This window comes from Cibotium barometz, chromosome 47 (genome assembly GCF_041138505.1).
Source record: "Cibotium barometz isolate CiBa-2024 chromosome 47, ASM4113850v1, whole genome shotgun sequence".
NCBI classification, from domain to species: Eukaryota; Viridiplantae; Streptophyta; class Polypodiopsida; order Cyatheales; family Cibotiaceae; genus Cibotium; species Cibotium barometz.
Genome location: NC_141092.1, coordinates 18641951 through 18665368, shown reverse-complemented (window position 1 = coordinate 18665368; position 23418 = coordinate 18641951). Strand labels below are relative to the sequence as shown.

Here is a 23418-nt window from a genome sequence, read left to right as displayed (position 1 = left end):
AAATGAATTATCCAATAATTCCAATATGCTAGGAATTTCTCTTTTCCTATCTAAATGATGGAATTCCAAATGTCATAGGAATTCCTCTTTTAACATTTAAATATTTCTCATAGATAAATAAATTTATCTAAAATTCATCTTTCAATTTAAATGAATTATCCAATAATTCCAATATGCTAGGAATTTCTCTTTTCCCATCTAAATGATGGAATTTCCAAATGTCATAGGAATTCCTCTTTTAACATTTAAATATTTCTCATAGATAAATAAATTTATCTAAAATTCACCTTTGGGTTTAATTAAAATACTCATTAATTCCAATATGCTAGGAATTTCTCTTTTCTCATTTAAATGATGGAATTCCTAATGTCATAGGAATTCCTCTTTTAACATTTAAATGAATTACTTAGAAATTCCTCTTTAGCTAATTACTATTTATGCATAAACATAAAAATTAAATTTTTCATGATTATAATGCGAATCATTCAATTAATCTAGGATGATTAATCCTAGAATATGGTAGGAAGTCCTCTTTTTATAATATAAATAAAAATGATTTATGTGTTTATTTTTCAAAAAATTTACCATAGCTCTGCTGCTATTACTGATAATTCTCAATAAATTTGAAAGAATAAAGTTTAGTATTATTCATGTGACTAGAACAACAACTAATTGGATCATTATCCAATTATGGATTGATTCTTAATTTTACCATAAATTAAATAGCATAAAAGTATTAAAAGCCATTATTTTGGCCTCCAATTAGACAAGCATAGAAATTACTTTTAGATTAGAGAAATGCTTCATGAGAAGCTTCACTTGAATTGAGAATAGATCATAGGAATGACCATTCTTTGGGGGGGAGAGAGAAATACTTAAAAACCATTATATATTAAGCATAAATAAAAATTTATGTATTCCTTCATTACAATAAATTAAAGAACTTCAATAGTATTCAAAAGCCATTCAAATTAATGCTTCTCAAGCTTGGGAGGGGTTGAGAAGAGAAACATTTGGAGATTTAAGAAAAAAAAGACAATAATCCAGAGTTTACCTCCTAAATTACTTGATTCTTTGATCATAGTGGAGGCCCCCAACCAATCAATTGGTTTGGTATGTTGATGAAGACTCCAAGGAAGATTGAAGAGAGAGAGAAGCTCCAATCTCTTCAATTTGTAGAGGATTTTTAGAGGATAGTAGAAAATATCATTATTTCAGCATAATACTGGCATAGTATAATTCTCATATTTTTTTACAAAGGGCTAAGGATCTATTTATAGGTGAGGGAGGCCTCTAACCAAGTCCAACTAGTTTCTAGAATTTTCCAGGTTCAATTTGGCTGAATTTGGACAAGATTTGGACCTAGTTTGGCTCCCTTTTGATTTGGTTTGATCTAGGAGAGAGGAGAGATAAAAATATCACAATATTTTTGAGTTTAAAACTCCACCACACATGTGAAATAGGCGCCTCCTTGAAGAGCTCCCTTCTCCTTATTAAGGTGTCAAAATTGAATCATTATACCCAAAATATCTCTTTTTTTAAGTAATACTCATAGTTTTTTTTATTAATAAACCTTGTCCTTAGTTAACTCTTCATCTTATGTGAGCATTTACTCATTTTTGGGGGTTTTTCTTTTATAAATTGGATTTGTCTCCTCTGCACACTTGGAGATCCTGTTGGTCCATAGGAAAATTAATTGGACCATAATCCAAAAATTTGTGAAAATCTAGACCCTTAGGCTAAGGTCCTTTATACTTCTTTTCAATTAATTCCAATTGCACATTGGAAAGTTCTTTTTGAATTTCTGTTTCAGGGGAACCCGTTTTAGACACTAGGAGGATTTTTATATCCAAAAATATCTCAATTTTGGATTACCTCTCTCTAGATATTTTCTCTCTCTCTCTCTCTCTCTAGGTCAAAAAAAGGTAAAACAGAATCTTTCTTTTTTTTCAGAGAAGGGAATAATTATAAGATCAGAAGGGGAGGTTCTTACATATGTACACCTCAAAAACTGGAGGGAGGAATCTTACATCCTACCCCACTTAAAAAACGCGAGATGTCCTCATCTCGCAAACTAGAGGACAACTCTTTCCCTTAAGATCCAACTAATTCTGGGGTTCCTTATATTCTGGTCAACCCAACAGAATCCTGGGATAAATATCTCTTATATAGAGCTCATCATCAAATAACAATTCATTCAAATCATATCATTCATATTCTTAACACAATAATGGTCCATCAGACCGAAAATTCCATCTGAACATTCCTCCGTGGAAGTTTCAGTTAAGCAAGTTCTCAATTTGTCATCCATTAACTTGATCCACCGGGTCAAGTGTTAAGAGTAGCAATCTGACAGCACGATCCACTAATAATCTCATAGTAATTTGCTGAAGTCATTATCATCATTCCAGTTACGAACATCATCACAGGGACTCGTCCCATTCATCCTCATTGTGGCTTTGCTCAACTTATCCCTTTTCAACCAAAATTCAAGAATAATCATTTTTCAATCAGAATAATCCAAATCAACTCATCAGTTCTCAACCAGAGTTTTAAAATCATATCAATCACATTCGAATTCATCATCTGGATAGCATTTTTAATTTCAAGGTCTTAGATTTACTCATATATACTGCCAGTAAAGAGCTGTAGTTATACCCTCGGTATATACGGGTAGTCATCACGGTCCTTGGAATTATAATACCATCATGACTAGGCCTCAAGCAAGTCAGGGATTCCATACAATTGTGGTACTTCCATCTGAAGACCCAATTACCAATTTACGAATTTCAGTCTGAATATTAATTTGTATGAATTTCATCACACAATTCAAACCTTTTACTGTTGCTTCATAAATTTTTGACATTTTTGGCTTCTCGGTTGATCCACTTTAGTCAATTCACTCTGCTACCAGCTGAAAGATCCCTGCCCCCTCCACACAACGGATTCAGGGATGCTAGCAGCGCAAGTAGCACTCCTTGCACGGTGCAGGGTCCTCTCACTTAGGGCCTCACCCACGGATATCCGAATAGGAGACTAATTCCTCGGTTCTTCCAAAACCGAACCCAGAAAAACTTCCCTCGCTCGGAAAGCACGGGCAATTTGTCCAGGATATTTTTACTCTAACGTAGTCAAGGTCATTACTGACCAAACTGATCCGACCGAACCTGTGAGTCTCTTGGTTAGATCAAGGAAGAAACTTGCACTTGGATCATAACCGTAGACACTCACCTAGAGTAGTGCTTAGGTTGGCTTTTGGTAGAGTTGTTTTTTACAGCTAGGAGAAATTTCTAATAGTTACATTAAGTTTATGGAAAAAGGAATATTCTCTAATTCCATCCATAAATTAAACCCTCTATTCTTCATGAACTTACCAGCTTTTCTATTTGTCTTTCTTTCCACTTGTACTAGTTCTAGAAACGGCGCTACTCCCACCTAGGTTTGTGTGTTTTACAAAGGGACATGTAAGATAGGATGATCTTGGACCACTCTTACCTAGCTTGGTGGCTGTTGAGGTTCATATCTTAAGGGTGTTTCATGTGTGGAGTGCTTTTAGAGCCTTCTAACCACAATGTATGGCTTTCTTTAGGTACCCACCTTTTGTAAGCAAAAGCCTGTGGTTTTCTACCATGGTATTTGGCAACGTTTTGAGGATGAGTATTCTTTTTCATTGGACTCTAAGGATGGAGGGTAAAAAACTGGCACTATGGTGAAAGGTGCAGGTGCTACACAGTGAATCTTCATCACAGTAAGGTTCATAGGCTTGTGTTCTATTAGAGATAGAATGACTTGAGATCCCTACTACCCCAATGCAGCCTCGTGGGAAATCTGAATGAATGTGGAAATTGCTACTGCTTTTCCAGCTTCTTCCCAAAAGGATTTCTTTAGCTATAGTTCCTTCACGGAGATCATGAAGAATGTGGACTCGAACATGTTGTCTTCAATACTGAAGGTTAGCTCTTACATGTACCCATTCACAAAGTTACCTTCTTGAACCATGCACTTGTGCAGTGGTGGGAGTGACTGGGCCTACCTAATGAGGTCCAAGTCTCATAGGACATTAGACTGTGACGTGCACGCCACTATCAATAAATCCTAATTTTTTCTCAAACTCCTTGCCTGATTGGAATAGAAGCCAGAGTTTGGCTAGTTCGACCTCGAAACTGTCTTCATTGGCCTAAGAGGTTACAATCGATTGCCCTTTTAAGCTTCGTAAGTTTGGCTTCATGCTCTTTCCATAAGTCGAACAAAGCCTCTTGGAACAAGCGGCGCAGTTGTCAAGGATTCGAATGAGGAAAGATATAGTTCAATTGAAGTGGAGAAGGGTTGGAGGAGTCCCCTTTCCGTCATTCGTTGCACGACAAAATGGCGCACACTATGGTGGCTTTGCGAGGCGTTGCTAGTATGCATCCGTGCCTCCATGATCCATCTGCATACCTCTCCTTTTCATTGGAAAACTGCCTCCGTGATCCATCCGACATGCCTCTCCCTTTTCAGCCTCCCAATGGCTTCCTCTCAGTGTATTCAACAAACAGATCATCTGTAATAAGTAGAAGGTTATTAACTCTCGATTTCCTAGTAGGAAACGGAGTCGGTTCCAGTTCCTCCCCATCAGTTTGCTCCATTGCAAGGGCGTATGATCGGAGACGGCCGTGCTAGAGTCTGTGGAAATGCTCAGAGGATGAGGGACCCATGATGCTTGTTGACCGAGGAACACTCTGTCTCAATACTGGAAGAAGAAGAAGAAGTGATAACCCCCCGGACATACTTATTTGAGCCTGCAATATCTTAAGCCTCTTCTTGCAATAACCTCGTATTGTGTGTAGGTTGTTTATTAGATTCTTTCACCTTACGAAAATGTGGTTCTTTTTAGGACTATTAAGGCTTCTTCTTTCTTTTTTTTTTTGTGCGTAAAAGAATAAGGTCTTTTTAAGGTTTTGCAGAGAAAATAAAGAATACTGGTCTTTTTGAAATTTAGCAAGTATTTATTAAGTAGGTTAGTAATAAAAGAAAATCTTGATTAAAGCCCCCCAAAAAAAAATTATTTAAAAAAAAAGAAGAAGAAGAAAAAGGAAAAGAACTTCAAGATCAAAACTTGCTAAGCACACTACAAGTTTCAAGACTACTCTTCTTCCCCGAGTTACACAAAAGGCAAGTGATTGTTCTACGTTACATCTCGTTCGGTGGTTTATCGTCCCGTTAATTCGCTGAGCAGGTGAGGTCGTTTTCTTATCCAAAAAAGGCTGGCAAGAAATCAGAAGCAACGAGTGAGGGGATACACGTGTAGAGGTCATGTGGGGTCTCATGGCTTTGTGTCTCCCTCTTAACGGAAATTTACTTATGCTCTTGTTAGAGATGACCAAGAGCATAAGTAAAGTTTGAATCAAGCCGTGACGCACATGCGCGTAGAAATCTCTCGGGCAGCGCGTGATCTATCCATCGATCCCATAAAGGGAAGCCGTGCGTGGGCTGGTATAAAAGGCGTGGGGTGAGCATCGGGAGGCTCGTGCCATTCTCGGCCTCATGGCTGAGATGAAGTGCAGTATCTGTTCTTATCAGTTTAATATCTGATACGTGGCCCATCGGGCCACATGATATTAACCTAATTTCTTTCATGGGGGCAGCCCCCTTCCGGCAGCTTGCTGCCCGGGGGCTGCGCGCGTCGCCTCTGTTTTGCACTGCCTCAGAGGCCCGGCGCACCCAAGATAATTATATAAAAACTCCAAACTGGAAGGAAGGTCCTCTGCCTGCGCGCGCGCGAAAGAAAGAGCGTGGGATTTTGGCAGAAGAGAGGGAGATCGGATGGAGGATATGATGATGATCTCTCTCTCGCACACGGCAAAGAACGGAACGCCTCCACATACTCTGCCTCCTTCAAAAGCCCTGCGCTTCTCCCCGTCGTCGCAGATGATGCAGCAGCAGCAGCAGCAGCAGCCAGCGGAAGGTCCACTTCCCAATCGGGTACACTTCAATTCAAAATATCAATCCCCACTGACCTGACCCTTTGGTTGTTGAAGCAGCTTTTGAGTCTATGCAATAGCAATAATAGTCTCTATGGAGCTCCTGGTACTCTACTAAGTTCTGAGACTCCTCTTCTTCTGGTACTAAGGCATCTGGCCTTCTTGGTGATGCAGGTAGCGACAGTTTTCATAGGATTGATAAGACTCTACCTACCTTCACAAGCAAGGAAAACTTATGTTTGTTTGTGCTTCGCCGCCGTCGATGGATGGTGCTGTTACAGTACTGCATACAGGCCATTCACTCATTGTTGGTCATTGAAGCTTTTGGAAAAATGGAAAAAGGATTGCACACTCAATCTCTCCCTCCCAACAAACATAATACTAAAGTGGAGGTCACTCATCACTCTTAACTGATTTCTCTTGCTCCGTATCTGTTATCCAGCTCACTGACTTGTCTTTGGAACTGTTTGTCTATTGCTGAGAACTGACTGAACTGAAGGAACTTGCATTTTCTCCTTGTGGGCTGCCACAGAAGATCACACAGATAGATGACCCTTCCTGCTTCCTGGTGGGCTGCTTGGAGGCTGCCAGAGCTGAGGGCTGCAATGCATGAAAGGTGTCATGAGTGGGGCTGGATCTACCCTTGTACGGGGCCAGGACGAGGCAGTCGAGCAGGCCGACCAGCAGAGGACGACGCATGGGCTGGGCGGACTCCAAAAGTGCAAATTGCGGGCCATTTTGGGTTTTGCCCAAAACTGGGTGCACGCTTGGCCATGCCAGTGCATCCCAAGCTTGGTGCCAGACGGGGGCACGACACGACACTGCATGGTTTCGGGTCTTTGGTTCTGCACCTGTTCATAGTGCACATCCAAGTGCAGAATGCTGGTTGGTGGTGACAGACCAGCAACAATTTTCTTTCATTCACGGGATCGATAGACTGCCTTCACAAGGAGAACGTATGTTAAGGTTTTCATTATGTGTTTTGTGCTTTTCTTGTCGACGGTGCTCTGCTGCCTGTACCGGCAAGTACGGCCAGACGAGACCGCATACACGCCATTCAGAGGACCGCATACACTAGTGGCATGATCTTAGCCACTGTGATGATCAGAGGGAAGCGGAAGAAGTCAAAACTGATTTCGGGTTGCTGAGACGTTGGAGGATGCCTTGCTGGCTTTTGGGGATTGTTTGTTCAAGGTGGCACAATTGGATGAGGTGGATGCTATTCTAAGCAACCCATGGTTGAATGCTCACGCAGGTGTGGTCTACCACAATGACATTCCAGGATAGTTCCAGCCAATAGAACCAAAGATAAAGATGATAAGGATGTACAGACGTCCACATCCACTCTTCTATTTGGATTATGCCAAATGGCTGAGACTCAAATTCTGAGAAGTTGAGGAGGAGAGGATAGATCTTCTTTTTGGCTTCATATTCCTTCCACCTCATGTATCTATGCATGGGTTTACCCTTTGGTTAACTAGTGCACAATGCGATATGTGGCCTAACAATGATTGTCCCAAATGTCAAGCAGCTTGTTGAATGGACAACCAAAAATGTAAGTGCCTATCAGGTGATAGATGAGAGCCATGCCTTAACTACAATTGGAAAACGAGGCATCTAACCTAGATGTATCGATTTGATCTAGCATTTTGGGATTCACTTGTCTTAGCTTCACAATGTATAGACATAAAGGTCCTGAAAAGCTGGCCCATTTCACAAAACCAAATAAGATTACCCAAGATCTATGAATGCCTTTTATATAGCTCTTGCATATAGCTGAGATGAATAAAAAAAGGGCAATCATAAGAAGAAGCAAGAACTAGAAAAGGAAGGTACCCAAGTGCCTGCAAGCTTGGACTCATCAAGGCAGATGTGGAAAAGGATAGGCTGCTCTCTTGGAGGTGGCAGTCCATTTGCCAAATCTGCTATAGCATCATAGGCTCTCTAGGCTATGTTGCTAATGTTTATATATGAAGGATATGCCTTGGACTAGTCATGGAACTTGCTCATGTTCATCAAGATTTGTAGAAAGATGCCAACCATGCTGCCGATTACATACACCTAGTAAATATGATGATCAAAGGGGACATCTATATGAAGTAGAGAGCATATATATACAATCAAGAATTCATCCTATGGTTTTGAATTATCATACATGGTATGCAATCTTAAGAAATCTATGTACAGAGGTTGAAGTGCAGATAAAATCATTTTAAATATAGAGCCTACTGCCATAGTGGATGCAATTATGGACCATGCATAGACATGGATTCATGAAGAGGGCTTGACCAACAAGAGGGCCATATACAAGCCATTGCAAGCTAGTTCATTAGATCCTCCAACCTATGACCCAGTCTGTATGGTAGTCCTCTACCACCATACTATGGTAGTGTGGTAGATTAAAGAACAAAGGTCCCTCACTCTCCCCTTCATCTTCAAGTGTCTTATGGCATGTTTGGCATAGGTGGACAATAATGGATCGCGTCATTGCCATTCTTGTTGAGAAATGTGGTATGCCAAAGAGCACAAGGAAGAGGTAGGGAATGAGTTGAGTAGCCAAGAAAGTGCAAAGCCTAGCATGAAGTCACATGAGCAAAGGGATATATCCCACATTGATGTACAAGCGCAAGGGTGTACCTCCTCATATAAAAGGGGGCCATTTCAAGCAATGAAATCATATCACTTGCACACATCTCAAGCCTCTTTGCGAGTACAAGTCTTCATCTTATAACCTAATTGTGCTTGAGTTTATTGCACACACTCATCATCATCAGTAAATTTAGATTACATCCACCTTAGATTCATCATATTAATCATGTTTAATAAGTGTAGTATTAGGGTTGACTAGGTAGACGTTTTGCTAGAAAGAGAGCTTGATCCATGGATTTCAACATGGGATCAGAGCCATCCCTCTCCCCATAACTTCTCATTAGCTAATCTTTACATAATTAGTGCTAATTTCATCATCAAGTTCACTAATCATCATCTTATCCTTTTTTCCCTTTTGTGGCCTAGATTTTCCAAGCTTCATTCTACTCATTCCCTTATCCATTTCTCAAGCTCTTCAAGCCACAACTCCTCCACATCAAGGTAACCTCACATCCTGGAGGATTCAAGAAAACTAGGTCGACGCTGTGCGAAATCGTTGTTTTTTTTATAGATTGGTTATTTGAGCCATTCAATGAGTGCGCATCAAATTAGGACAAGCGCTCTTAGGAGCTTGCAACCCATTACCCAAGCACTCAACAGGTCGAATCTTGTGAGCATTGGTGCAATAGAGCGACACGGAGAGAAGCAGATCAAAAGACGAGCTGAGCAAGCTCATTCTGCATTTTTCGTGTAGTATTAGCTGGATTTCTTGCTTCAAGAACCTTTATTACATTCATGGTAAGGATTCTATGCTAAAAGCCCTCTAAACTTCAAGCTATCCAAGCTCAATTTTTTCCTCCACCTCATTGCATTGCTAATCATCACACAATTAAGCATGCTTAATATCTATCATTAATTAATTAGTAAAAATTAGGTTAGTTGGGTCTCAAAATTGAAAGACTTAGATTTCTTTTGGATTAGGGAATATCCATTTGCATTCTAATCCACTAATATCCTCCATCATTGCATAATCTTGCACTTTGCATGATTTCACTAGTTTTTGGTTAACTAAACATATCAAGCTTAATCACTTCTTTCCTTACATCTTAATCATTGCACTCAAACTTGAAAATCGTTCTTTGCATGCTTAATCTTGTAAGAGAGTACAGACACTGCCATAGAGACCTGCCACCCACCACAAGCTCATGGGGTAAGACCCTCTTATGGCCTCAAACATTGGAAAGTTCTGCAGAGCTTCTCAGCTCCCAAGGCCTTCGTGAAGATGTCAGCAACTTGATCCTGTGTGCTGATGTAGGCCAAGTTGATGTTGCTTGTTGCCAAGACTCTCTCCTTGATGAAGTGGTAGTGTACTTCAATGTGTTTCGTCCGCGCATGGAAAATTGGGTTTTTTGTAAACTGTATACTATTAAGATTGTTAAAATATATGACAACCTTTCTCTCCACATGCAACCCTAAATCAACAAGTAGCGTGCATAACCAAGTTACCTCATACGCTGCCACCACAGCTCCTCTCTACTCTGCCTCTATACAAGGCAACTATGGGTTGCTTCTTGCTTATCCATGTCACAGCAGCACTCCCCAATGAAAACATAAACCCACTGGTAGATCTCCTATCTGTAAAACTGCCAGCCCAATCTGCATCTGTGTACCCATATAGCTCTAATGGTACACCTGCTACATAAAAAAAATGCATAATCAATAGTGGTCCTCAAATACCAAAATGTGCATCGCACACTATCAAGATGTGGTTTACGTGAAACTTGCTTAAACTAGCTCTCTAAGCCATCAATGTAACTCAAATCTGGCCTACTGATTGTGACATAGATCAAACTCCCCATAATCTTCCTGTACATAGTGAGGTCACTCCAACACATGACTTGCATTCGCACTGAGCTTGCCATTTTGATCTAATGGAACCGAGATTGGCTTACAACTAGCCCATACTTGGACAACATGTACAATACATAATGTCTCTGTGATAGCCAAATACCATCAGGTGTGCGAACGACCTCATTGCCCAAAAAGTAGTGAAAATCTCCTAAATCCTTCATGTCAAACTTCCTTTTGAGAAGACTTTTCACATGCTCAATCTCTTCCCAGTTGTCACACGCAACAATAAGATCATCTACATAGATGGTGATGATCACAATACCCTTATCACTCTTGCACACATACAAAGAGTGATCTGCATCTGCCATATAAAAACCAATAGTGACAAGATACTCATCAATCTTGTCATGCCATGCTCGTGGAGCTTGCTTCAGCCCATACAAGACCTTACAAAGCTTATATACATACTTTAGGGTGACCTGTATCCTCAAAACCAGGTGGCTGATCCATTCTTCTCGCAAGTCACCATGCAAGAACGCATTTTTTACATCCATCTAATGTTATGAAGACTGTTGATCTTCACCCAAATTCTTCTCTTTAATGATCAGCATCATCGACACCAAATCTGTAAAGTTGGGAATATTTTCCCGAGTCTGAATAGACGTCTTGAATGCCTTGTATTTTGGCCCGAGACCACGTAGACGTACTTCCACCTTATCATCATCATCAACAGAAACAACAATAGATGCAAGGATTCCATAATGCCCGTGATCTTCAAGGCATAATCATTCACATAGATGTTCCCGCTTCAAGAGCGTGTGATAGCAAGTTAGGATGAAGTCCCAAGTGATGTACTTCATGGATATCTTATGAGAGTAATCATAGTAATAGCATTAGGCCTCTTATGAGCCACAATTTAAGTGAGTGTGAACACTTATGGCCATGTATATAAGTGAATATCTCTCATAATACAAGGATACTCTCCCATTGTGCAATAGAGTCTTGCTCTTGCTAATCTCTCTCTAATGCATGCTAGTGAGTGTGTGTGAGTGATGTGAGGTGAGAGGAGGGACGAGTACACATAGTGCAATGCGGCGGTGTGACAACGCTCGACAGAGACACAGTGAAATTGCTTCTCAAGGAGTTGTAGAGCTTGGAGACCTCAAGGGTTACGAGCTCGGCCATTGGAAAGATCCTCATGACAGTTGCGGTTCACCAGGTAATCTCTTGTTAGATGTGTTTCCAGGGGGGTTAGGGTGAGCCACTAACAAGAGAGGACACCTTTCTCTAAGTGAGAGTGAAAATTCTACACCCAAAATTCTAAGAGGAGATGTCATACCCAAAATTCTAAGAGGAGATGTCATCACCCAAAATTCTAAGTATTAAGTAAAGATGGTGAGAGAGGAAGAGACAGAGGGAAGAGACATTAGGGGAAGATTGAGGTCTATAGGGGCCCTTTAAGCTGCCATATTATGATTTTAATGACTTTTTGTTAAAATGTTAAGTTTCTTTGACTTTAGATACCTTCTTGTTCTTCAAACGGATAGAAGTTTGAATTTCAAAGTTAAATTGAATTTGAAATCGAGCGAGCAAAACTATATCATGTGACATATCTATGGAAAGAGCTCGACGAGTAGATTCTGGATCTGTAATCTTCGACAAATTTTGAGCTCATATGTAGAAGTTATGGATGTCTGAAATTTCAAAAACTTTCCCCTCCCACTTTTTGAAAATGAAAAGTACAAAAAGGCATCTTTTAGAGAATCTTTTGACCAACTTTAATCACCAACATTTTTGTATATATGGCATCACACGATTGGCTTTTTTTCTTAATAACCTTTTAATCACATGGCATCTTAAAGGGCCCCTCTAGACCTCAACCTTCCCCTAATGAGAGGATATATTATGCATAGGAAAGGGGAGAGAGAGAGAGAGAGAGAGAGAGAGAGAGAGGGTGGAAAGAAGGAGAGGGAGGAAGAGGTTGGGAGGGAGATAAAGGGAAGGAGAGAGGGAAGGAGAGAGAGTGAGAGGGAGGGTGGATAAGGGAGAACCTCTTAACTTGTGTTGGTTGTTTATTAAATTCTTTCACCTTACTAAAATGTGTTTCTTATTAGGACTTCAAGGTTTTGCGTAAAAAAATTAAGAATATTGGTATTTTTGGAATTTACGAAGTATTTATTGGTCTTTTTAGAACTTTTAAGGTTTTGCACTAAAAATTAAGAATATTGGTCTTTTTGAAATTTAACAAGTTTTATTAAACCTTTTTTTAAATTTTGATTAAAGCAACAAGATTTTTAATTCCACTAGAGATAACTTCAAGATCAATACTTGCTAAGCACACTGCATGTTTCAAAACTACTCTTCTCCTAGTTACACAAAAGAAGTGCTTGTTCTACGTCATATCTCATTTGGTGGTTTATCGTCGTTAATTTACTTAGCAGGTGAGATCTTTTTCAATGTTGGGCACAAGCAACAAAATTGCTTGAGTAGATTATTTTCTTGGATGATTACCTCAAAGATATTGCTCTCATATAATTTATTTAAACCAACCCTTTTTTTGTATTGGTTTTTAGAAATTGATGTTTTTGAATTACTTTATAGCCTCAAATTATTATTACATTTATAATTACACATATGCACCCGCACACACAAGCTTTTATTCTAATACCCAGAGGATTTGTGTATCTTATACATATTTCTTATAATTTTTCTAAGGTTTTATTTGTTGTATCATTATCGTAAGCCTCTTCTTGCAATAATCCCCTAAGGTTTTTGAAATTGTATTATGTGCATGTTGTTTATTAAATTCTTTCACCTTTCTAAAATGTGATCCTTATTTACCTTAAGACTTTGAGGTTTTATGTAAAAAATTAAGAATATTGGTATTTTTGAAATTTAAGAAGTATTTATTACTCTTTTTAGGACTTCTAAGGCTTTGCATAGAAATTAAGAATATTGGTCTTTTTAGAATTTATTGAACCTTTTTTTAATCTTGATGGTTTGTCGTCCATGATTTGCAAGACCTCTGTAGAGATGGTTCTATTGAGCATAGGATGCTGAAAGGGGAAGCTCGAGGGGAAGCTCAAGAAGCTTTCCATATATTACGACATGAGTGATGATGATGCTCTTCCTTGAGCAAGTGATCTCCCAAATGATGTGGTGATGTCTTGCATTTTGATTTCTTTGTCAAAAACCTTGTTGTAGATGTCTTCTCGAAAATGCAAGCGACTCAAAAGCTGTGACAGTTGGGGCTCCTTTTTATGGGTCAAGGATAAGGAAGGAGAGGGAGCCACGCTAGATGAGGCAATTCATCCGATAAGGTGGCAGAGCATTGTATCAGCACGAGAGAGCTCAAGGGTGCGCGCTGCTATGATTTCATCAAGAAAATGAGAGGCAGTGAAGGTGAAATGCATGTAAAAAGAGAAGGTGAGAGTTGTGTGTGGCTTTCTTAAAGGTACCCACCTTTTGTATGGCCTCCGTGATCCATCCGACATGCCTCTCCCTTTTCAGCCTCCCAATGGCTTCCTCTCAGTGTATTCAACAAACAGATCATCTCTAAGTAGAAGGTTATTAACTCTTGATTTCCTAGTAGGAAACGAAGTCGGTTCCAGTTCCTCCCCATCAGTTTGCTCCATTGCAAGGGCGTATGATCGGAGATGGCCGTGCTAGAGTCTGTGGAAACCCTCAGAGGATGAGGGACCCATGATGCTTGTTGACCGAGGAACACTCTGTCTCAATACTGGAAGAAGAAGAAGTGATAACCCCCCGGACATACTTATTTGAGCCTGCAATATCTTAAGCCTCTTCTTGTTGGGTGCACGCTTGGCCATGCCAGTGCATCCCAAGCTTGGTGCCAGACGGGCATGACACGCCACTGCATGGTTTCGGGTCTTTGGTTCTGCACCTGTTCATAGTGCACATCCAAGTGCAGAATGCTGGTTGGTGGTGACAGACCAGCAACAATTTTCTTTCATCCACGGGATCGATAGACTACCTTCACAAGGAGAACGCATGTTAAGGTTTTCATTATATGTTTTGTGCTTTTCTTGTCAACGGTGCTCTGCTGCATGTACTGGCAAGTACAGCCAGACGAGACCGCATACACGCCATTCAGAGGTGGCTGGCTGTGGACAAAAATGGCCAATGTTGGTCATTGAAGCTTTGAAAAAATGGTAAGGTTGCAAGTAAGTACTCTTGCAAGGGAAAAGGATTGCACACTAAATCTCTCCAAATTTTCTCTGTTGGCCCAAACATATACCAAAGTGGAGGCGTTCTTCACCCCGATTTGCGGGCTTCAAACTTTCCCACATACACGGCTCTCCAGTTCTCCCAATACTTGAGGTTACTCTTTGATGGAGGAGCCTTACAGGACATCATCCAGGACCATGTGGTTGAGCAGCTGAAGCTGCTACAACGATGGACAACACTAGTGGCATGATCTTAGCCACTGTGATGATCAGAGGGAAGCGGAAGAAGTCAAAACTGATTTGGGGTTGCTGAGACGTTGGAAGATGCCTTGCTGGCTTTTGGGGATTGTTTGTTCAAGGTGGCACAATTGGATGAGGTGGATGCTATTCTAAGCAACCCATGGTTGAATGCTCACGCAGGTGTGGTCTACCACAAGGAGCATATGTTCACATTCCAGGATAGTTCTAGCCAATAGAACCAAAGATAAAGATGATAAGCATGTACAGATGTCGCTTCACCCTTGGAAGCATGGTCAAAATCTCGATGGATGATTGAGTGCATTGTTTTTGGTGGCAAATGTGCATGAGTTTGCTTTTTTGGGCCTCACTTGTATAGTTTTGCCAAGTCTTTTAGAAGTTAAAGCTAGATTAACACCAAGAAAGTAGCTGATAAGCTGCATTCATCGTCAGTTCCAAGTTGCCATGGGGGGGTATTTTTATGGACATTATAGTTGGGTTACCAACTTGGAGACTCTAGAATGATTGTATTCTTATGGTCATCATGATCGGTTGAGTAATCATACACACCTTCTTCCTTGCAAATCACATGCGAATGTTCAAGAGGTGGCTAGGCTTTTCATTATGGAGGTGTTACATTGAGTTCCGAAAAAAGATAGTCCATTGGGAGGATTTTGGAGGGCCTTGTTATATGGTTTGGGTATGAAGTAAGTTACAATTCAATATTTCTTCCTTCCCCAAAGTGACAGGTAGACAGAAACACCATAATCTCAACATTGAGGTGTTAATGTAGGGAGCATTAGAAGAAATTTTACTATTGGTGGAGTATGCCATCGACACGATGCACACATCGATGAAGAAGATAGAGGAAAATTTAAAACTCCTCTGCGGCTTGGGCAATTTTTGTGAGAGAGACCCTGAGAAACAACCCTCTCTAGTTTTGCTTACTGAGGAAGGAGAATTGAAAGATATTTCTACCTTGGGCATTGCAACAACTCCCGTGTGCTTCCAAAGCCTTTAACAAACCTAATTTTAGAGTGTAGAGCATGGTAATGGTACTATTTGTGTCTCTATGGCCTCAAGAGTGTCACTGCCACTCTGTGTGTCTCTATGGTCTAAAGAGTGGAGTAGGTAGCCTCTATCTATGCACCCACTCAAGCGTTATTGTGGGTCTACTCCTAAAGGTGCTAGAGGGAGGTAAGTCTTTCACGTGCACCCCGCAATGGGGTACATAGTGACACACTGGACCATTAGTGCAACGTTTGTACAGTAGTAATATATTTTTAAGGAATATATGTCGTACGTTGTGACCCCATAGAGGTCAATCTATAGGCAGTCATCTTAACTCACTTGGAGAACCCCATTAGATAAGTGCATGCAATAGTCAACCTTAGGTTAAGTTTGCATCAGAAGCAGTAGCAAGCATGATTGGATTGCCTATGGGCTAGCCCATGGCTATAGTTAGGGTTAGGCAGCCTTTACAGCCTTGGACAGCATGTCGGGCCAGCCGCCGACAAGCATCTGGAGAGTATGCTCCAGTTGACCAGCATATACAACAACATGTCTTGAGCATATGCAACAGTCGGCTAGCCAATACTGTGTTCTCTACTTTCTCTTCTCTCTCTCTCTTGTTTGTGAATGAATGCTAGAGATCTCACCAATCGGTTGCCCAATCGAAAGATGTGAAGAAACAAGAAGAAAAGCTGAAGAATAAAAAAATAAAGAAGAATAGAGACGTGCGGTGGAACAAAGGGATAAGGAAGCCACATGCAAGTATTAGGAAGACCAACACGTTGTTGAGAAGAAGCCGATTGAGAGTTCCAACAAAGACTCAACTCGGAGGCTATCCAAATTCAACATCACCAGATGATGCCCCAGATTCTGGCATCCCTCCGTGAGATGGCTCCAAATACCTCGTCCTCCACCGCCCCTACCACCACCGTCATACGAATTTCTCTAAACTTTAGTTAAGTGTGATCATGCTGTTGTTACTCAGTTCATTTGTCAATTTGAAGCATATTTTCCTTTAGCAAAAATCATAGATCCACAAGACAAAGTCCATGTGGAAGCACCCCAACTCACTAGGGAAGTTGTTACTTGGTGGTAGCAATACCCCTTCATAGGCCAATTTCAATTTGATTGGGCTACTTTCATGGTTAACCACAAGATCTGTTTTCTTCCTCCACAGTATATGACCAATCTTGAGGACGACTTTTACAAACTCATTGAGAATGGTTCTCGTGTTTTGACCTACCATGGCCTAGCAGTTGGGTATATTGGAAGAAGACAAGCTAAAATAGTTCATTAGAGGTTTAGACGAAAACACTAGGAGTTAGGAATTTTGAGCCTCAGAGTTATGCACAGTCACTCACCCTCACTCAGAATTAGGAACTAATGCTGAATTGAGGTAAGCGCAAACAAGTACAGTCTAATCCTAAGCCCGAGCAGTCATCTACCCAAGGTAAGGTGGCTCAGAACAGCAAAGACCAAAAGAAAAATTCTCATGGTCAATTGGGCAATAAGAAAGATTCCATGCCCAAGAAGACTCATGAGGAAAAAGCTAAGGCATCACTGGAGGTTACCTCCAGCCAGATGAACAGACACGATACAAGGTAGAGAAACGTTTTTCTTCTGCCACACTATGGGACACATGAAGAAGGATTGCGCTAAGAGGCAAACTCAAAAGTCTACCAAGGCACCCACTTCCACAATAGCGACCGACCATAGCATCCCCATCCACACCTCCACCATCAGCCTCTAATGTCCTTCAATGCCCGCTTTGAATTCTCGGTGCCATTGGTGGTATTTGATGATAAGTAGGAGGGTGAGGTTGAGGGAGAGAAGAAGGCTCTTATCCATGCCTATGGCACTTAAAGGGGACAATAGTTCATTGTCCTCTTCGACATGGGAAGTTGAGGATGCCATCTCTCCGTAGTAGTTGGCAAACAAGATGAGTTGTACCTTGGTTCCTTATCATTTAGATGTGAATGGGTTTACACATGGTCTACTTACACATCTCTCTCATAAAGCTCAGCAATTTGAGTTTCAGGTTCAGAAGTCAACATTCTAGCGGGATTTCATAGTTCATTGTCCTCTTCGACATGGGCAGTTGAGGATGCCATCTCTCCATATAGTTGGCAAACAAGATGAGTTGTACCTTGGTTCCTTATCATTTAGATGTGGATGGGTTTACACATGGTCTACTTACACATCTCTCTCATAAAGCTCAGCAGTTTGAGTTTCAGGTTCAGAAGTCAACATTCTAGCGGGATTTCATGAGATGTGACATGATCCTCGGGATCCATGGGTCAGACAATATGCACCCATTCGTGATTCGAGGCATGACCCTTTCACTATGGTTGAAGGTTTTCCTATGCCCATCATGATTCACGGGGATGAAAGCATTGCTAGAATACCACTCATTTCCCACATTCAAGCCCAATGAGCCATAAGAAGAGGAGCAGAGTGTGCATCGATTTATGTCCACTCTTAGTATAATGCAGTTCAGATAGCACTCGCAGTGGAGTAGAGGATGGCTGGACTCTTGTCTCAATACATCAACATTATGCTGTGAGACAACCTCCCACCCAGTCTCCAAGCACCTAGTAGATGTGAGGACCATCGCATAGAGTTGGTTCCTGGTTCAAAGCCTCCCAATAAGTTCCTGTATTGCCTTTCTAAGGCGCAATAGAGAGTGAGCTAGAGCACTAGTTATCCTAGCTACTTTGGTCTGGGATTATCTGGCCATGCTTCTCCCCATTTGCCGCTCCCATCCTGTTTGTCCAAAAGACGGATAAGAGTGCATGCTTGTGGACTACAGGGTGCTAAATAAGCTAAGAATTAAGAATAGATTCCCCATTCCTAGAAGAGAGTGCATCCTAGAGCAACTCAACGGTGTTAAAGTTTTCATGATTCTTCATAGCCTTGTCATGTTGACGTCTCACCTATGCAGCACTAGAAATCTACACAGCGAACCTCAATCCAAAATTGGGTCAAGCCTCTGACCTTGTTGGGGGAAAAGATGTTGAGGAGACCAACATGGCCTCCTTAAGAGAGAAACCCCCATTAGGCTCTACCTAGGATGATTGCATGGACATCTGTCACCTAGGTAAGAAGGTGGCTGTTGATTGTTTGACATGCTCACCTAGGTAAGAAGGTGGCTGTTGATTGACATGCTCACCCCTTGGTTGTCGTGGGGGCCAAAAGTGGGAAACCAAAAAGTGTGGATGTGGCCCAAGAGATGGTTCTTGCAATGCATGGTCCCTAATTCTGACAAATGATGCTCTTGTACAATGTCTATATTGCCCTCTATAAGGCGAGTTCCTCCACACTAATATCCTCTTACACCTCATGCTATAGGTGTCGCTTAGACCTGGAACGTTTCATCAGAAAGTCCACATGTCTAGGAGAAGAGATTACAAGGTAGGGGTCACAAGCTAGGCCTGTCCTAAAGCTAGGGTTGTAGGTGCTAGTAGGTGACCCATCTTGGGTTACATGCCTCAAGTGTATGGCTGCCATCACATCAACCTCGATTGCAACGGGCTCATAAGTTAGGGGTCCGCCCCTTTTTGATGTTCGATACCTACGATTGCTACGCTTGCCGAATGTTTTTGCTCTTTGCGGGTGGGTCCATTGAAGAGACTATGGGGGGAGGGCTTTAGCCACCATTGAGGAGGTTGTTTGGGCACCACGATTGGGCGGTGTGCTAGAGCCTTGATTTCCCATGGCTCATAATGATTGTCTCGCTTGCACGGTTGAGCAAGGTGCCGACAAGGGCACACTCATGCTAGGTGACCCATCGAGCAACAACCATTTCCTGAGAAGTCTAGTGAATTCCACTTGTTAGTGGAAGAAATGTTATACATCTAGCTAGTGGATTGCAACATGACAAGGTACACCCTTCAAAGAGTCTACCTATTAGTGAATTCTACATGTTAGTAGTGGAAAAAATGTTATACATCTAGCTAGTGGATTGCAACATGACAAGGTAGACCCTTTAAAGAGTCTGGAACCCTTTTGCCCTTGCAACGACATCTACCATCATGGGAGGGATTCAATTCCCAGATACCAAGCTAGGCAAGTAAACCAAGTTTTAAATCCTGAAAGTAAGGCTAATGGATCTACGTTCAAAGAGAAACCATGCTTGCATTGTGTATAGCATAATTGGGAGCCTCACACTATTGATGTGACTTGACAACAAGGACTTTGCAGGCACAAAAATTTCACAAGGTCAATGATGGAGCAAATGCATCAAGGCCCAACCATTGTGTGCATATACGAAGTGGGATGTAGCTTGCATACAAAGGATGCATCCAATTCCACAAGGTCAAGGATGGAGCCAATGCATTGAGGCCCAACCATTGTGTGCATATCAAATTCTAAGGAACTAAAGAAAGTCCCTAGAAGATTTACAAGACTAACTCTACTCCCTAATACATATCAACCATTGTGTGCATATCAAATTCTAAGGAACTAAAGAAAGTCCCTAGAAGATTTACAAGACTAACTCTACTCCCTAATACATTAGTTTAAAGTCATGTTTCCTTGATGTAAAATATCAAGAAGACACCTGAAACAAACATTGGGAAGAAGCAATGAATGAGGGGATGAACCGACTCCATTTCCTACTAGGAAATTGAGAGTGAATAACCTTCTACTTAGAGATGATCTGTTTGTTGAATACACAGAGGAAGCCATTGGGAGGCTGAAAAAGGAGAGGTATGTCAGATGGATCATGGAGGTAGTTTGCCAATGAAAAGGAGAGGTATGTCGGATGGATCATGGAGGCACGGATGCATACTGGCAATGCCTCACAAAGCGACGACAATGTGAGCCATTTTGTCTAGGTAGTGTCTCCATAGTTTCATGAGACAAAAACAACTCCTAGTAACTCATTCGAATCCTTGACAACTTCCGCCACTTGTTCCAAAATGCTTTGTTCGACTTAGGGAAAGAGCATGAAGCCAAACTTAAGAAGCTTAGAAGGGCAATCGACTGTAACATCTTAGGCAAATGAAGACAGTTTCGAGGTCGAACTAGCCAAAGTCTGGTTCAATTCCAATCAGGCAACGAGTTTAAGAAAAAATTAGAATTTAATGATAGTGGCATGCATGTTGTGATAGTCTAATGTCCTATGAGACTTGGACCTCATTAGGTAGGCCCACAGTCACTCCCACCACTGCACAAATGCATGGTTCAAGAAGGTAACTTTGTGTATGGGTACATGTAAGAGCTAACCTTCAGTATTGAAGACAACATGTTCAAGTCCACATTCTTCATGATCTACGTGAAGGAACTATAGCTAAAGAAATCCTTTTAGGAAGAAGTTGGAAAAGCCATAACAATTTCCACATTCATTCAGATTTCCCACGAGGCTGCATTGGGGTAGTAGGGATCTCAAGTCATTCTATCTCTAATAGAACACAAGCCTATGAACCTTACTGTGATGAAGATTCACTGTGTAGCACCTGCACCTTTCACCATAGTGCCATTTTTTACCCTCCATCCTTAGAGTCCAATAAAAAAGAATACTCATCCTCAAAACGTTGCCAAATACCATGGTAGAAAACCATAGGCTTTTGCTTACAAAAGGCGGGTACCTAAAGAAAGCCATACACTATGGTTGGAGATGCACTCCACATGAAACACCCTTAAGATATGAACCTCAACAGCCACCATGCTAGGTAAGAGTGGTCCAAGATCATCCTATCTTACATGTCCCTTTGCAAAACACACAAATCCAGGTGGGAGCAGTGTCATTTCTAGAACGACTAGTACAAGTGGAAAGAAAGACAAATAACGAAGCTGGTACGTTCACGAAGAATAGAGGGTTTAATTTATGGATGGAATTAGAGCATATTCCTTTTTCCATAAACTTAAGGCAACTATTAGAAATTTCTCCTAGCTGTAGAAAACACAAATTTCTCCTAACTAATAGAAATTTCTCCCTAGTTGTGTAAAAATCTATAAGAAATATGTATAAGATGCACAAATCCTTTGGGTATTAGAATAAAAGCTTATGCATGTGGGCGCATATGCATAATTATAAATGTAATAATAATTTGAGGATATAAAGTAACTTAAAAACATCAATTTCTAGAAACCAATAGAAAAAAAAGGTTGGTTTAAATAAATTACACGAGAGCAATATGTTTGAGGTAATCATCCAATAAAATAATTTTCTCAAGCGGTTTTGTTGCCTACGCCCAACATTGAAAAAGATCTCACCTACTAAGCAAATTAACGCGATAAATCACCAAACGAGATGTAACATAGAACAAGCACTTCTTTTGTGTAACTGGGAGAAGAGTAGTTTTGAAATTTTGAAACATGTAGTGTGCTTAGCAAGTATTGATCTTGAAGTTATCTTTAGTGGAATTAATTTTTTTGTTGCTTTAATCAAGATTTTTAAAAAAGGTTTAACAAATACTTGTTTAATTTTGAAAGGACCAATATTCTTAATTTTCTATGCAAAACCTTAAAAGTTCTACAAAGACCATTAAATACTTCGTAAGTTCCAAAAATGCTTTTATGACCTAGTAACTCTAGGTCATAAAAGCATGTGCGTACATGTGCGCAGGCATAATTATAAATGTAACCATAATTTGAGAATATAGAGGAATTTAAAAAGATTAATGTTAAAAACACCAGTACAGTAATGTGCATTCATTCATGGGGTCGAAGAAAGTGGAGATATAAAGAAGAAAAATATTATCTCCACTAGCTCAAATAAAGAAGAAAGATATTCATTCATGGGGTCAAAGAAGTTGGATATATAAAGAAGAAAGATATTATATCCACTAGCTCTCTCAAGGACAAGAGCGATTCTTCAAATTCTAAGGAACTAAAGCAAGTCCCTAGAAGATTTACAAGATTAACTCTACTCCCTAATAGATTAGTTTAAAATCATGTTTCCTTAATGAAAAATATCAAGAAGACACCTGAGCCACAAAGGCATGCAAAATTGAAAGGAAACAAACATTGGGAAGAAGCAATGAATGAGGGGATGAAAAGAGGGAGTGGGTATTGCAAACTAAAGCTTGTTGGTTGAAGTGTGGAAAAACTGCCCTTGAACCTAGAGGTGTCTCTGTTAAAATGGTTGACGGTTCTCTAGAAAGACCATTAGGAAAAGTTAGCAAAATGTGCATGGAAACAAGTGGAATTACCTTTGCAAATGATTAATGTCAACTTGGCTAATCACAGTGCTCACCTAGTCGTCTCACCCAGTCATCACTAGATCTCCCATTGATCTAGAATCGGACACAACATCTCATTCAAGAAAATCCCTAGAGGCAAGTGTTTTGTCTAATGTGTAAAGGCAAGATTTTAGATCTTAAACAATGAATTTTTTTTGAGAAAGAGGACATTATAAATGAAGCCTTAGCGTAGATCTTAAAAAGTTAACATTATAAATGAAGGCCTTAGCGTAGATCTTAAAAAGATTGAAGCTGAAGTGAACGAACAAAAAAAGGAAATCATGTTAATTCTAGATCCCACTTATTATGAGAATTGAATGCAACTATTGTCAACCCTGTAACACAAAAGTAGCTCTAATGGAAGAAAGGAGATAACTCAGTGAGGCTCACATAAAGCTT

The 23418-nt window shown here is 40.6% G+C and overlaps 1 protein-coding gene and 1 non-coding gene across 3 annotated transcripts in view; both read left to right on the top strand.

Annotated features, from left to right (window-relative positions):
• The first annotated feature begins 5495 nt into the window (after positions 1-5495).
• The window catches only part of LOC147611460 (uncharacterized), a 114835-nt gene continuing 96912 nt past the window's right edge, over positions 5496-23418 (top strand). Inside the window, exons 1-3 of one of the 2 annotated variants that reach the window (XM_086784548.1) lie at positions 5496-5961; positions 6135-6352; positions 6493-7622. In XM_086784548.1, the coding sequence (XP_086640674.1) occupies positions 5803-5961; positions 6135-6352; positions 6493-6508 (393 nt within the window). In that variant the 5' untranslated portion in view covers positions 5496-5802 and the 3' untranslated portion in view covers positions 6509-7622. Of the gene's footprint in view, positions 5962-6134; positions 6353-6492; positions 7623-23418 lie in introns of those variants that run through there. The other variant, XR_015263758.1, reaches the window with a different exon arrangement.
• LOC147611463 (U2 spliceosomal RNA) lies at positions 5508-5705 on the top strand. Its single transcript, XR_015263849.1, has one exon. It is a non-coding gene; the product is annotated as a U2 spliceosomal RNA (small nuclear RNA).